Source organism: Urocitellus parryii, chromosome 2 (assembly GCF_045843805.1).
Source record: "Urocitellus parryii isolate mUroPar1 chromosome 2, mUroPar1.hap1, whole genome shotgun sequence".
Lineage (NCBI taxonomy): Eukaryota > Metazoa > Chordata > Mammalia > Rodentia > Sciuridae > Urocitellus > Urocitellus parryii.
The window spans coordinates 220,428,438-220,444,195 of record NC_135532.1 but is presented as its reverse complement, the minus strand read 5'-3'; the positions used below and the strand labels follow the sequence as shown (position 1 = coordinate 220,444,195).

The following is a 15,758-nucleotide window of genomic DNA, read 5'->3' as shown; positions in this document are numbered from 1 at the left end:
CTGGGACACGTGTGTAGTGACCTGCGTGTGTGTCACTCAGCTTTTGTGAAGGCCTCCACGGGAGGAATGCCCTCTCTGTAGCTCCTGTCTGGCCAGAGCAGGACCCACCTGCTTTTACCTAGGGTCTTAGGGCACAGCCCTCTGTCTGTCCCCATCCATGCATCCCCCACAGAGGAAAAGGCCACCAGCTTTGAGAAAAAGGAGGGACTCAGTTTGTAACCAAGAGGCAGAATGCTACAAACCTTAGCTCTAATGTGCTTACAAGCTCCTGAAGTGAAATACCAATGGTAGAGTGAGATCTTTCGCCATTGTAACAGAATTTCTGTAAAAAATAATAAAAGAAAAACTGGAGAGAAAGGAACCATGCTTTGTGAGCCAGCAGGGGAGCCGCTGTGGGTTTGGCTTGGGCAACACAGGATTGCACGGCAGGATTCCTGCAGGCATGGACCTGATTGCAAGTCATGCAGACACAGGACACATTTGGCAGTTTCAGGGGTCCCTGTCTGTCCCTTCCCTTACTCCAGCCTCATTTAAAAGAAGCCCCAGAGTTCACACAGTGGGAAACTGGGCATGTGCAGCTGAACTCAGAGCAGCTGTCTTTCCAGCATGGTACACAGCATCCTGCAGGGAACCCCGGGAGGCTCAGCCTCCACCAAGTCCCTGCTGCTGCCTCAGTTCGCTGTGAGGTTCCGAAGGTTCAAGCCACTGCGGGCTGGCGAGACAGGCCAGGAGGCAGCGCACTCCCAGACGAGGTCCACGCCAAAGCTGAGGTCCACGCCAAAGCTGCCTTCCCATTACAGGTGGGCGCAACTGCAGGCCAGGCTGCCTTCCTCTGAGCCTCCCTGGCCCGGCCAGCCCACCACGGGTAGCCTCCATCTTTGCCTGCATCTCTTCATGGTGATGTCAATACCCTGCAGCCTACCCCGAGGCTCCCAACAGTCAGAACTTAATGAATTAGTTCTCCACGCTGCGTGTCCTACTCCCCGTCCAGTCCCCAGAACACCCAGAGCCAGTCAGCACTTGATTCTGTTGGGTGAGGATTTGCTTGGTGGAGTGATTCCCAAAGTGGGGTTCCAGGAGCACATCCGGGAGCTTGTTCCTGGTGCAGACTCTCAGACCCCACCCCAGACCTTCCGGATCTGAATGGACCTGGGGTGGGGCCCAGAAGGCTGTGTTTTAATGAGCTCTCCAGGGGAATCAGATGCACAGATCGGGGAAGCTCTGCTCTGCTACAGGATCCAGGAAGAGGAACGAGAGGGTGCCCTGAGCGGGGCCGGCTGCCTGTCGAGGGAGTGGACTGGGGGCTGCAGCAGGCAGGGCAGGTTCATTCCCAGGACAGTGTCTGCCTGAGTGAGGAGCACCTCTGACCCTCTCCACAGGGCACTCGGCCAGCTGAGCAGGGCAGAGTGATGTTACTTGGGCACTGTTCCCCATGCCATCTGGGCAGGGAACCCTGTGTGACCTGCCGAACTCCAGCCTAGGATCAGGTAACAAGGTGCTTGGGAGGTGTTACCTTAAAAGCGTGCCGTCTATAATGTGACAGGGATGATGGGAAGGGGTTACCTGATTGGTCCATCTTGGCCTCAGACACAGAGTCATTCATTCATCCAACATTTATTGAGCACCTACTCTCTACAGCCACTGTTCTAGGGATGTAGCCATAAAATGTACAAAAAAATCCTGACTTGCTAAGTTCTGTGGGGAAGAATGCCTTTCAAAACTTATTGAAATATACAGCAGGTGAGGAGAAAAGTGAGGCAGGCCATTCCAGGGGGGCCACCCTGATAAAGTGACAATCCGTTAGTCCTAAAGGCTGAGGGAGAAGCCTCATGATTGAGCAACAGAAGAATATTCCAGGCTAAGGGAATGCTCAGCTAAAGGCCCTGTGGCCACCCTGAAGTGTTTGAGGCAAGCAGGTATAGATGCAGGTGTAGATGGTGGCATTTAGTGACCAAGGGCCAGAGCCACAGGACATGAATTTTTAGAGACCACAGGGCCCTGAGGGGCTTTGCCTCTCCCACTGAGCAAGCCTGGAAACTGTTGTGCAGGGGGAGCCCAGGGGGTTGGGGGCTTCAAGCAAAGGAGGGATGTGATGTCACTCAGATTCAGTGGGGTGTCCTGGCTCTATGTCGATGCCGAGGCGGGGGCCGTGGGGTCTCCACAGAGTGGCAGTGAGGGAGGCTGGGGGAGGTGATGTATCTGCGTGTGATTTGAACCAGTTCAGAGCCCGGGTGCTCTGCTGCTGAGCTGGACACAGGGTCTGGGGGAGACAGGAGGCTAGGGTGGGCTGGAGGCTTGAGAGGTGTGCCCCAGACAAGCTGTGGAAGGACCAGACCCCCCTTCAGCAGCAGCCCAGAAACTGGGGGCTCCGTTGGCTCTCGTGCACACCAGGTGGAGAGGGGGTGCTCCTGCCTCCGTGCTTGAGCTGAGTGGGCCTCAGCAAGGGGAACCGTGCATCTCAGCGGGGGCATTCTGCCCCAGGTGGCACTTGGCCATGTCCACAGACAGTTTTGAGTACCATGGGGACACTACTGGCACCCAGGGGATGGAGGCCAGGAGACTGTTGACATCCTGCAGCGCACCAGGTAGCCTTCCCCTTCCACGACCATCACCCGCCCCCGGGCCAGTGGCCTGGGAGCCTGGACACCTGCGCACACTGACCTCCTCTGGGTGGTGCCGACTCTGGACAAGCCTGGCCTCGCTGCTGTGGTGAGAGGCCAGGAGGAGCCCGTGGTCCATCCCGGGCAAACAGATCCCCTGAGGTCCTGAGATGGGCCCAAGAAGAGATGCTCAGGGCCCGGCCACAGCAGGGCCGAGGGGTGATGGGCTCCACGGGCAGGAGGCGGCCTCAGAGAGTCACTGTCAGTCACACTTCTACCGCCTGCTGTGACGTCATCCCATCTAGGAATGGCGGTGTTGGGATGCGGCCTGAGCTTCCAGGGGCTGTTGTACCTGGCTCAGGTCCCCCTGCCGTGGGCTGCCGACCACAGGCCTGTGCTCCTGGCTGCCTCGAGCGTCCTCGTTCAGCGGGGCACCTTCTGTGCTGGCAGGGACTCCAGGTGGGGGACCAGGAGTGAGCGCTGCGTTCTGACTGTGAATTTTCTGATTTCTGATTTATTTATTCATGTTGTTGAAATTCACGTTGTGGATTTTTAGAGCGTTGACTTTCGGCTTGCTGTTCTTGGCCACAGCGCGTCGCCTACCCGTGCCCACCTCTATGTCCACTTCACAGGGTTCTCCAAGGGACCCACAGTCTTGACACTTGAGTGGCCTTCAGGAATGCGCATTGGGCTGGTGACCGTTGACGCGCCACCTATCTCGGTGTTGGAAATGATGCTCCACCCGCCCGCTGCACCTAGTACCGTCGCGGCAGGGCTCTGCCTCTTGTCACACTCCCATTGACAGGCACCTGGGCGTTTGGGGCCTGCTGGCTTTGGCCCACTGGGCTGGGCAGGGAGGCTGCTTTCTGGCTTCTCTATGGAGCTTTGTGCGTTATTTTGAGCCAGAGAACTCACAGCTCTAATTGCTTTTGCTCCTTCTGCCTCAGGGCTCTGGCTTGGATCCCCATAAAAGATGCCTCCTAATTAGGCTGGGCCACCCTCCGAGCTGTGGGCAGCGCAGCATTGGAGACTTTCAAACCAGGTACTGTCACAGCAAGTGCCTTGGAGGACACAGACTGCTGTGACGAAAACACCCCACACTGGGGGGCTCAGAAGAAACAGAAACCTATCTCCCCTGGTTCCGGGGGCTGCGAAGCTCACCCCCAGGGCACAAATTGGTGTCTGGTGAGGACCTGCCCCCTGCTTCTGGAGGGCAGCTTCTGGCTGCATCCCCACATGACAGGAGGGACACTGGACTCTTCCTGGGCCAAGGCACTGGTCCATTCACGAGGGCTCCACTCTCTTGACCCCGCCACTCGAGGGTGCCTCCTGGTGCCTTCAGTGTAGACACACATCTTGGTCAGTTAGTAGCAACTTGGCCTCTTCGTAAAGGGACTCACGGGGGCACTTTTTTGTGGACAAGGGGAACACACCGGGTAGATGGAAGGAAACCCCTCTGGATCAGGGTGGGTGCTGTCCGTGGCTCAGGGGGACTGCTTTGGCGTTTTCTGTAGCCAGAGTTTGCACAGCCTGTTCCTAAAACAAAACCTGAAGCTCCCTCGTGGCTCCTTGAAAAGACATGGCTTATAGAGGCCTTATTACAGAACATTCTGTTTCCAAACACTGAGCCCCCAAAGGGTGTGCTTCCCCCCAGATTTCACCAACTCAATGTGGCATGGTTGCCGACTTCCATTTCTAGCTGTTAAGAGAAATAAACACTCAAATAATGAGACTCTCTCAGGGAGACCTCAAGCCCCTTCCAGAGACAAAGGACCGACTGTTGGTGAGCGGGAGAGGGGAGGGTTTGATTGATTTTGTCTTCAACTGCTTTGGAGAAAGGGGAAGGAGCAGGACTGTTGGGGAGAGGCAGGGATCCCAGGTGTGGAGAATGTTCAGAGAAGGCAAAAATAACTCGCAGCGGTGAGGAGCAGCATCTAGGGTTCCCCTGGTGCCGAGTTGTGCGTGAATCACAGCCCGGCCCCACCCGCCGCCCGGGGCTTGGGGTCTGAAGCAGCTTTTCCACTGCCTCAGATTCCAAAATAAAACAGGCCCACAAATTACCCCGGAGCTTGCAGACAATCCCCTCCTTGTCTGGCCTCCAAAATACCTTTTGTGGCGACGGACTCTCATCCACACTCTGCTGGGCTGATGAGGACCAAGCCCGGCCTCAGGGTCCTGGAGAAGAGAGCCCCCCGCAGAGGGAGGCTTTGGATTGGGTCTGCCCCAGGCCTGGGTGTCCGTCTCCGCCAGCTTCCTGCCGGGCTCTCCAGCAAGTGACCCTGGCCTTTAGGTGGAGCTGCCAAAGACGCCTTTACCTGTCCCCCACGCAGCTCCACACAGACGCCTTCTTATCATCAGATAACCCAAGACCCCAAGGAGAGCATGTGGAGTTCTACCAAACAGTCACAGGCTGGGAGGGATGATGGTGAGTCAGCTGGCTTCCCTACCTGAGCGTGCAGTAGGAGCCAGGTGCCAGGGAGACACGCACCTGCACACACATGTACATACATGCACACACATGCACACATGTGCACACACGTGCACACATCACATACACATATGCACATACACACACGTGTGCACACAGGCGTGTGTACCGCCCCCCACATACACACACGTGTGGTGTGCTGCCGAGCTGGCTGGCACAGAGCTTCAGTTGGCGAAGCCTGTCACCCCCAGGGATGTCCTCACACACCCTCCCAGAGTCACTCAGTCCTCCCCATGAATGAAGAAGGTGGCTTCGGAGGAGACTCACCCATGGTCAACCATGATCAACCGTGACTTCCTGAGTCCAAGATGAGGGTCACAGCGTGGAGCTCAGTGTTGGCTGCAGAGATTCAGTCGCAAGCCGATGGTTCACTGTCCCTCTCAAAGATGTCAACTGGGCACGTGCCCTCAGCGACAGGGGCTCTGGGGATGAGCGAAAGTCAGGGTCCAGATGGGAGAGTGGCCGGAGTGACGTGCAACGTGGGCTCCCAGAGCTCGGTGTGTGGCTTCAAAGTGACACCTGGACGTGGGACCAGGAGAACAGGGGCCCTGGTGCTCCTCCAGCAGCCGGGCAGCTGGTGTCGAGGGCTCCAGGCGCCCTGTTGAGTCCCGGATGAGCTGGGGAGCCAGGGCCGGTCACCCGGGACAGCTGGAGATGTTGACTTATCCTGGGGTGCCATGGGCCAAGGAAGGGCTTAGCTGGGACCTGGCCAGCTTGGGGTCGTCCCTGGGGAGGAGAGATCTGGGGCAGGGAAGAGGACACCCCACAAGTGGAGCTCGGGGCTCCAGCAGAGAGACTGTGGGTGCAGAGGGCATCGAGGGCGGAGAGGACGGACCTGGAAGAACAGGCAAGTTTGAACAGAGTGGGCAGTCCGGGAAGAGGAGGTGTTGGTTCCCGGAGTCCATTCTGACCCATGGCCCAGTGCCTCCGCTGACTGTCCTGAGGGAGGGTGAATCACAGATTCCGTGTGGCTGCTGGATAGCTCCGGGCTGGACGCTGGGTCACCCGCTGACAGCGAGGTCCACTCACCGTCACAGGGCCGTGGAGACGCAGCATGGGCCCGAGGCTCCCTGTGGGCCATTTCTATGGCTTTTCCATGACAGAATCTGCCCCACCACGGGGAGACTCTGATGTGAGAAGGCTAATGTCAGATGCCAAGTTTCGTTGGCTTCAAAGCCCTTGCGTTATATTTCATGTGTTTTGTGGCTCATGAGCTCTCTCGGAGGGATTCTGCACGGCGAGGGCCACAGGAGGCTCCATCTTGGCCTGTGCCCACCCCATCTTGAGCAGCGGAGGCTCTGCTCCTCCGGCCCTCTGGCCTCCCCTGGTCCTCGGCCCTCCTCCTTGGGCCCACGGTCTGAGTCAGATTCCTGCCAGCTCTGCTGTCTTGGCAGCGGGCCTTCCAGTCTGACTTCCTTCCACACTAGGAAAGCTCATCCATCATCTACCTAGAACATGAACCATGCTGAGCTCCTCCGTAAAGTTCTGGGGAGGGACACATGACACTTCACTGCAGATTGGGATGAATGACTTTTTTTGTGGCCAAACATTGAAACTCGTCTGTATGTTTGAATAAACACGGCCATCTTCAGCGCCAGCTAGGAACCTGCCTTGCCCCTGTGGCCGCCCACACCCAGTTCCCATTGGTAACACTCCTCCATGACTGTCCCAGGGCCACTCTGAGGATATTGTTTTCACCTACTGAACTGAGTCTTCTGAGGGTCCGTCAGTTGTCTCGTGTGTGTGAAAGGGATTCCTCAGGGGATTGACTGAGTGAGCTCATATTATGTGGGAGGCAAGAACTTGGACTCAGGACCTCAACTGTCCAGGTTCAAATCCCAGTTCTGCCACCAGCTGTGCAGACTTGGGCAAGCTATCCACCTCTCTGTGCTTCATCTGTAAAATTCCTGCTGCGTTTATCCAGTTGTGTGTTGTTTAACGACAGGGCGCATTCTGAGAAATGTGGGCTTGGGTGATTTCATCGTAGATGTATTTATATAGAGTAAGTTAACCATCCTGTCACTGGGCAGTATAATCCAAGAGGACCACCTTGTGTGTGGTCTGTGTTTGTGTGTCCTGCTGCAGACATGACTTCAAGGAGTTGTGAGATGAATTAATAATGACAGCTGGCACACAGCACCTGTCATGTGCCAGGCCCTGTTTAGATGCTCTGCCCGTGTATTTAATGTCAACCTATGGAGACAGTTTGGAGCCATCCCTAGCTCCAGTAAACTCGTGCTCAATGCACCAAATCAGTTCTGTAAAGATTTGTTTGCTAATAATGTGCCAGAGGCTCAGGAACATAAGTTTTGACCTATTTAATGTTAACAGATTTCTATTTTGAATCTACAAATTGGGGGACTGTAGAAACTCGAGGAATGTATAAAATTGTACCTCTCGAGGTGTTTTCAATAGTTTTTAAATTGCTCACTGACTTGACACCTTTCTGGTCTCTGGCTGCCAGTCATCTCCAGAATCAGTGCTGAGCACAGGCAGCCTGGAAGGCGAGCCGCACGCCGTCTGGATTCCTGCAGCGGAAGCAGCAGAGCTGTGCTCAGAGCACCGCTGTCACCAGCCTCCGCTGGCATGGGGGGACAGTTCTTGGGTCAGTTAGGAGATGCTGCAAAGGCTGTAGCACCCAGCGTCACCCAGTTCTACCAATGAGATGCTGTGAGAGAAACTGCTCCCGCGTCTCAGCCCAGCGAACGCCTTGCTTCTGCTGAACATCTCGTTGGTGTGTCCTGTGGACCCCTTGAGCCTTGAGGTCAGATCTCTTGCCCGTGGCTTTGGCGGGTAGAAAGCTCAGGGGTCAGCCAGAGTCCGGCCTCCAGAGTGGCCAGTGGTCTCGGATGGCTTCTGTCTCCTGATGACTTTTCTTCTCTTGTGTTTCATGATTGGGATTCTCTCCCTTGGTCACCTTCTGTCTCATGCATTTCTGTGGCCCACTTTAAACCTCAGAGAGTTTGAGGATGAGCAGGAGAGTGACATGTATTCAGAACACCACACGCCCACAGCAGCACTTCAGAGTTGCAGAGGAAATCCCGCGTCCCCGCCCCAGAGAGCCATCGGACGCCAAACCCCGGTCTGTCCACGGAGCTCTCTGGGGCTTGTTTCTCCCAGGCTCTGGATTCTGACAAACAGCTGTTGTTGGTTTGTTTGTTTGTTTGGGTACTGGGATTGAACCCAGGAGACCTCCCCAATTAAAAAGGCCTCAGATTCGGTTTGGACCTATGGGGCTTGGCCCTGTCTGCCTTCTCGATTGAAATTCAGCTAATTTATAGTTTCCCTGATGTGCTTTGCCATGTTCTTTCACCATGGATCTGGAATACTAGTGTTTCAAGAGTTCAGTGCTCATGGTCTCAGATCCTCAGTCCTCCAGCCGCCACACAGGAGCAATTATGTGCTTGAGGCTCAGCAGGCCCGTTTAATTGGCCATGTCTGCAGTTACCAGAAGAGGGGCACCGCTCTCCACCGGCTTCCTCCTGAAGGTCCTGCGTCTCCCTACACCGTTTCTCTATTTCCTGGGGAGATGACAGTTGTGTCAAAGGCCATGGGACAGTGTGAGATTGCTGCAGGGTCTGGCCTCCTCCAAGTGCATCTCTGGAGGATGGTCAGGTATTTGGGCGGCGAGGCAGGCGACTCCTTGACACCCTTCTTGGCCATGTCTAATTCCATCTCAGAATCCTTCATTCTGAGACAGTCTTCCCCTCTTGGGCTGACCCCACCATATGTGGAGCTTCTTCTCGTGCGCCTCTTCCCTCTCGTTGACCCTACGTATCATATGCGCATGTCCAGACCAGGGTTTGGAAACAGGACCCAGACCTACAAATGTGAATTTGAGCATGTGGTTAAGGTGCAATGTTTTTTGGACATCTTTAAAGGAAAGTGTGTTTGAGAGCAGTACCTTGAACTGTGCTTATTGCAATAAGGAAGTGTATCCCCCAAATGATAAGATCGTTTCATATCACCGAGTGATCATCCACTGGACAATCGTGTGATGCACAACCTTAGAATTGGCACGGGGACTGCTGCGACACACACATGCACATGCCAAGAACACAGCGTTTGAAGGGGTGCTCTTTGCTAGCGCATGTTGAAAGTGGTGTATCAAACACCCGATCCTCTTGTGGTGGGGCCTCTAGGTGGGTCGTCGTGGTGCAGGTGGATTATGAGTTCCTCCTGGTGACAGGCACTGCTAGAAGACACGGTGAAGGTGTGGCTGCTGGGCAGTGAGCAAGGGCAGGCTTCCAGAGTGCAGGTGTGCAAATGCACTCAGAGCAGGACTTCCAGATGGATGCATTGCAACTCGGGAACCCTAATAGGGTCAGTTCTTTGCTTCTGCAGGAAGTGCCCTGAGTTATTACTGGGCACTTCCCATGTACACATCCTGGTTTGCTGGGGAGTGACCACTCTCCAGGGTTGACGTGGTGGGTCAGGATGTGGACCGTGGTGCACACTTTAAACCAGAGCAAGGTGGGCCGGGGATCTTGGTGCCCATCTTGCCTTTCAAAGCAGAGTGGCTGAGCTTTATTTGTGGAGGTGTTCTCCGCACAGGGAAGGCCATGGGCACCGAGGTGAGGTCACCCAGTGAGGTCTCCATGGGCCTCCTCCTGACTCTTACCTTGGTGTACACTGTCCCCTCCCATGTGAGACCGACAGGCCAGCACCTGCCACCCGGGGCTGTGGTGAGGACCATAGATGGTAAGCAGGGCCACAGCTGTTAATGCTACTCTGTGGCTGTGAAGATTTCCAAGGGTGCCTGCAAGAGTACATGGCAATGAGAGTAGCTCAGACCTCGCTGACCAGCATCTGCTGAGCTTTAGATCCGAGGCATCGGTTGACCTAGGTGAGCCCCTCTTGGGGTTAGGTTTCCTGGGAGTTCCATTTAGGATGGCTTCCTCTAAAACTAAAGCTCAATACAAGGGGGGAAGAGGCTATATATATATATTTTTTCATTGCCCTAAAGATACAAAATTTGAAATCAGCACCTGCTGGTCTCATTTAACTATTTGCTAGCATGAAAGCCAGGGTGGGAAATCTTAATGAGCTGAACTGCATTGGGTCATTGTAAAATGAAAACAAAATAACTCTGTAAGTGTTGCCCCTATTTTAAATAGTTACACATATTTTTTTTGGATAGCTCTGACAAATGCATTTTAATGACTTATCCTGTCCAGATGAGGTGAGGAGATCTATTCTAATGCCATAGAAAAACTCTGTGATCCATGTCCAGAGTTCTTATCCTCAGGCATGGAAATTCAACTAATAAGAATGAAAAGAGTTGGGTACAGTGGCGCAGGCCTGTAATCCCAGCAGCTCTGGAGGCTGAGGCAGGAGGATTGTGAGTTCAAAGCCAGCCCCAGCAACTTAGAGAGGCTCTAAGCAACTCAGTGAGACCCTGTCTCTAAATACAAGATAAAAAGGGTTTGGGGGTGTGGCTCAATGGTTCAGCGCCCTTGGGTTTAATCCTCTGTACCAGTAAATAAATAAATAAATAAATAAAAGAATGAAAATAAAATGAATCAATGGTATTCTGAAGGGTCCATGATCCTCAGTGTCCCCTGTTTTTACAATTCTGCCCACCTCTTGGAGCTTTAGCTTTTCAGATGGCCGACTCCCTTGCTGGGGAAGAGTCGAACAGGCTGCACTCACTCAGGGCTCCTGAATGGATGTGGCGAGTGAACCAGGACTCTGTGGCTGTGGCTCTGATTACTCCCACGACCCGGGTACCATCTACCATCTAAAATCTCTTTCCTAAACAACCAAATCCCTCTAACTTCTCCTTCTTAGTAACTTCTCTCCTTGAGACAAATACACCAAAACATGCACACTCCACCCAGCGGGTGGAATTTTCCAAAGGAATAGGGAAAGTCTCAAGTGAAGATATTCTGTGTTTTGATATTAGGATGGGTCTTTCAGAGATAAATGTCTGAAGCCAGGAAAAACAGCATCAAGAGGAAATAATGCATGTGCCGCCGCATCGGAAACATACAGAATCCATGGGAACCCGACGGTTGATATTTTTGAATTTCCTCTGTGTTAGCACAGCTGTGAGCTGGCAGCCGCAGGGCGGTGCCTTCCCAGGCCCTCTGGAGGGCCACAGTCTTGGGCGGCCCTTGTTAGATGGCTGCTACTTTCTCCTTCTGGTCCACGCTGAGCTCCCTCCACAGGCGCCAGACACATTTGCAAGAGACGCTGAGGATGAGCTTATGTTCAGAGTCTCCAGACACCAAAACACGCTTCCCAGGATTCTGGGTTCTTGATTGGCCCTTCCTGTTCACACCCTGCCAAGGCCTATGGGTGTGCAAAGACCTCATCCCCCTCCAGCCCTGCCTCACCCACGGAGTGCCCTTCAGCCCGAGATGGGTTTGACCTTTCGGACGTGAAGGTCAGGCCCATGCCAAGCCTGTGGTTCTGGGATTCTACAAGTTCACTGCAGAGCTCAGCCAGGAAGGTACGGAGAGGAACCCTGACCGTAAACACTGGGGTAGGGATGTAAAATCCAGACAGTGACGGTTCGGATTCCCCAAGAACCTGGCGGGGAAGCATCCTGTTGAGATGGGGAGGCATTTCTGAAAGTCTAACTTGGAGGTTAAAACCCTAATTCAGGGTCCCTGCCGCTGTGGGTCAGTCATCTGGAAGGCACCGACACGCCTCTTGGGTTTCTGGTTAATCTGGCTTTCCCAGCTGCCGTTCCCCTTTAGATCCAACTCTACCGTGTTCTGCTGCTTTCAAATTTCATTTAAAACAAACAAGTTTCCTCTTCCTTCAAAGTGTGTTGGGTTTTTTGAGTGACGGTGGCCACCTTAGACAGTGGCAGACCTGAGGCTGACTGCCGACTCCTCTCTGTCCCCGCAGCCACTCACGCCCCTTCCCCAGGTCCTCGTGGGCTGCTGGGGTCTGCTCTCCAGCTGCCTCCCCGCCTCAGCTCCCCACCCTGCCCTTCCTGCTGCACGGTGAGTCTCCCGAGTCCAGATCCTGGGACTGGCCGTGGAGACAGGGAGTCCGACACAGGGGCTTCATTCTGAGGTTTTGAGGGAATATCTAGAAGACCCTTGCTGGGCGCAGGTGCTGGCTGCTGGCTGTCGTGCTGAGGAGGACGGCCGCTCACTGCTCCTGCACGTGCTCCCGGTCGGCTCCCGCACGTAGAGCTGACCGGTGGTTTCAGAAGAAGCTGGCTGGAGAAGCAGGAGCCGGTGGCAGCTGTGTGCTGCTCCCGCGAGGGTGCTGCGTGCTGCTTCTGATGGGGCAGCATCGTGGCCGGCACAGGCTGCCATCGCCAGGCCCCTAGACAGGACTTTAGTTCTCCAGTTCTGGGCTCTCAGGTCAAGGTGCCTTAGAGTCCTGGGGTTGAGATGACCTGGTGGAGAAAGAGGGAGAGGGGAAAGGAAGGGTACTAACGCCATCCCGGGCTCCACCCTCACGGCCCCATCTAACCAACCCTCCCACAGCCCCCACCTCAGTGCCATCGTGAGTCTGGGGGGAGGGGCACAGCCTCCAGATCTCCTGGGCCCTGCCCCTGCCCCGGGGCCTTCGCTGCTCCTTCTGCCTCAGGCTCCTGCCCGTGCCCTTGCCTGGTTCCCTGTGACCCCAAGACCTTGGAGCCAGCCCTGCAGTTGCCATAATCATGGAAGAATTTGTCTTCTCCCCAGGAACTCCCCCGATGAGTGCAGCGTGGCCAAAGGCGGGAAGATGGTGGGCAGCCCGGACACCGTGGGGATGAACTATGGCAGCTACATGGAGGAGAAGCACATGCCACCCCCCAACATGACCACGAACGAGCGCAGAGTGATCGTCCCAGCAGGTGAGGTGCTCACGGCCGCAGCACCCACGCCCTCCTGGAAGGGTGGGGGGGCGCTGCCGTGTGGGACCCCTGCTGTGGCCGTCCGTCGCCCTCCCTGGTCTGGGGTGGCCATGGAGAAGGGGGCTGCAGAGGTCACCCACGCAGGCCAAGGCTCATGATCTCCCTCAGAGCAAGGAAGCGGGCAAGCCCACGTGCACACCCCGGCACAGGCGTGTTGGGGTTTATGACACGTGGGAGAGCCAGCTGGCTCCCGACTCTGTCTTACATGTAAGTGTGCACACCCATGTGGAAGGAAGGTGTCCAGGCAGGCACAACCCTCAGGCTCACACACACTCACATGCACACACACGTGCAGATGTGCATGAGTCCACGGAAGGCGACCTTCCCTTCCCCCAGGTGTCTGTGTCAGTCCTGTCTCTCACGAGGTGTGGGTTTAATAGATGGCAGGCTCGTCCAAAACACGTTCTCGTCCAGTACAACGAAGAGTGGGCAGCTGTGTCCTGCACTCCGTCATGCTCTTGGACGTCTGAAATTCCAGTTCTCGCTGGCCTGAAATGCAGACTGTAATAATCAGAGTGATTCTTTACCCCAGACCTAATCCAAACTCAACCCAAGGAAGAGCTTTCTTGACTTTGAGGGAAATGCCCAGAACTTAGTTATTTAGCAAAACCACGGGAGAAAGAACGGCTTAAAGCTCCTGGGAGATCCAGGCTGCAGAAAACCGGCACTCAGCAACGCAGCCAGTGCTCAGTGAGCGCCTTCTCTGTGCTCCGTGTCGTGGGAAAGCGTCTGGGGCTGAGATGTGCAGTCTTGGGAATGAGGATTCCCTGCTTCATAACTTCCCTGCTAAGAAATATGACGCACAGAGAGGCTAACTAACTTTTCCAAGGACAAACAGCCAATAAGAGGCTGAGTCAGAATCCCCCTCCTGTCACTCATTCTAGCCATCTGACCACCTTCAGATCTGCCACAGGCTCGGACTTGCTGTCACCTCACCCTGGAACCCTGGATTCCAGGTCGTGCTATTCCTCTTTCCTCATGAAAGCTCCGGGAATATATAGCCTTCTGAGCCTGTCCCCATGCGCCTGTCTGGAGTGCTCCCCACTGCACCCCGTGGTGCTCAGTCCCCTGTCTGTCTGCTCCTTTCTTTCCCTCATTCTCATCTTTCATTATGTCATACCTCAGTGTGAAAGTTCTCTTGCTACCTTCCTCCCTCCCCAGAGGTGACCCTGGCAAAGGCCCTGTCTGCAGGGCCAAGCGCAGTGCCTGCGTGCAGTAGGTGCTCAGTGGATATTAACTGACACGGGGCACGGGTGGCTGCTGGGCAGCTCGGCACTACTCATTCCTGGTTGTCACCGTGGCAGAAGACGTGCAGGGTGACACATGTCCACACTCCATTTCCCCGTGCCCCAGGTTCCCCTGAATCCATGTCTGTGAGCACAGTACAGACAGGATCAAGGCTACCACGGCCTACTTCCCCATGCCCTGCATCAGACCTCACCAGTGGCTCCTGTCCCTTTCCACACAGGAGCATAGCGTGCAGAGGTCCTGTGCTCTGGGTTCCTCCCCAGTTTGTCACTGCGTGGCTTTCCGTGAACTGCCTGAAGCTGATGTGAGGAGGTTTGGTGTGAAGGGACCGTCCCCTGGGTTACGCCTGACTTTGAAGCACATGGTGGAATTTATGGGAGACAGGGATGGTGCTGCCCGCTGTGCGCCTTAGGAGAAGGACAGAACCGTGGTGCTGGTCATTGGAAGGGGGCCGGCAGATATCCAGGGCCACCCATGCCAGCCGAGCTACTGCCCGAGACCACCTGGCTCGCCACGTGTCTCAGCACAGGGTCAGTGCCCAGGGGATGGGAAAGGCTGGCCATGCAGTGTCCCAGGCCCAGGTGCCTGTCCTCGATGTGGTGCCTGAAAAACGTTGAGAGAACCATGAGCCTGGAGGGGGCTGGGAGGCCGGCGGGGCCAGGCTGGCTGGGCACGGACAGTGTAGGACAGGGGGCAGGAGAACCAGAGGAAGCCCGCCCGCCCGCTCCCCTGCGCCCGGCTCTGGGGGGAAATCAGGCTGCCCCTGAGGCAGGTCCACTTTGAGTTGTGCAGGATGAGAGAATATCTGAACGGCCCATGTGCCAGGTGCTTTTCTTGTCCCTTATAGAAGGTGGAGGGGGATCCCAGTGCCCCTTTCACTGGCGAGGTGGATTTCCGTGGTGCAGCTGTCTCCTTGGGGGGCATCCGACTTTGAGCCTTTCTGCCTTATTTCCTTGTAAACGATTTCTATTTAGGAAAGAGGCGGTGTTTCTGTGGGGAAGCAGCCAAGAGCCAGGGTCGTCCCGTTGGAGCGCAGCATTCCTGTGCGTGGTGGGTGCTCACTGAAGGTGCTGGCGGGAGGGGACGGTGGCTCTGCAGATGAGCTGGGTTTGGTGCGAGGCTGCTTTTCCCCCAGGAAAGGGGCTCTCCTGCCCTCCCTCCCCCGGTTGCCTCACGCCAGCACAGGCAGTTATTCAGTTAACCGTGTTTGTACGAGAGCTAGCTGTGGCTGATTTTGCAAGTTGTGAGTCTTTCAGTTATTGACCAAGTTTCAGGTGTGTGTGTTCACACATGCACACACACGCGCACACATGGGCTTCCTTGCACAATCTGGCCAGTCCTCCAGTGTGGCCACGGGGTTGCAGGACCTCAGGAAGTCCTACGAGCTGCGTCCCTGTCCTCTGGCTCCAGCACAGGCACCTCACAGGCACAGCTCGGGCTTGGAGGGTTGCGGTTCACAGAATTCTCCAGATCCAGTTCTGTAGCATCCACACAGCTCTTACTAGTTAGGCATGTTGCTTGGCACCCCAAAGTGCAAATCAGAAAGACAGCCAAATGG

The 15,758-nt window shown here is 55.4% G+C and overlaps 1 protein-coding gene across 3 annotated transcripts in view; it reads left to right on the top strand.

Annotated features, from left to right (window-relative positions):
* Erg (ETS transcription factor ERG) overlaps positions 1 to 15,758 on the top strand; it is a 96,175-nt gene that overhangs the window by 49,407 nt on the left and 31,010 nt on the right. For all 3 annotated transcript variants that reach the window (XM_026399404.2, XM_026399403.2, XM_026399405.2), the window contains exon 3: positions 12,741 to 12,892. In XM_026399404.2, the coding sequence (XP_026255189.1) occupies positions 12,741 to 12,892 (152 nt within the window). The remainder of the gene's footprint in view (positions 1 to 12,740; positions 12,893 to 15,758) is intronic.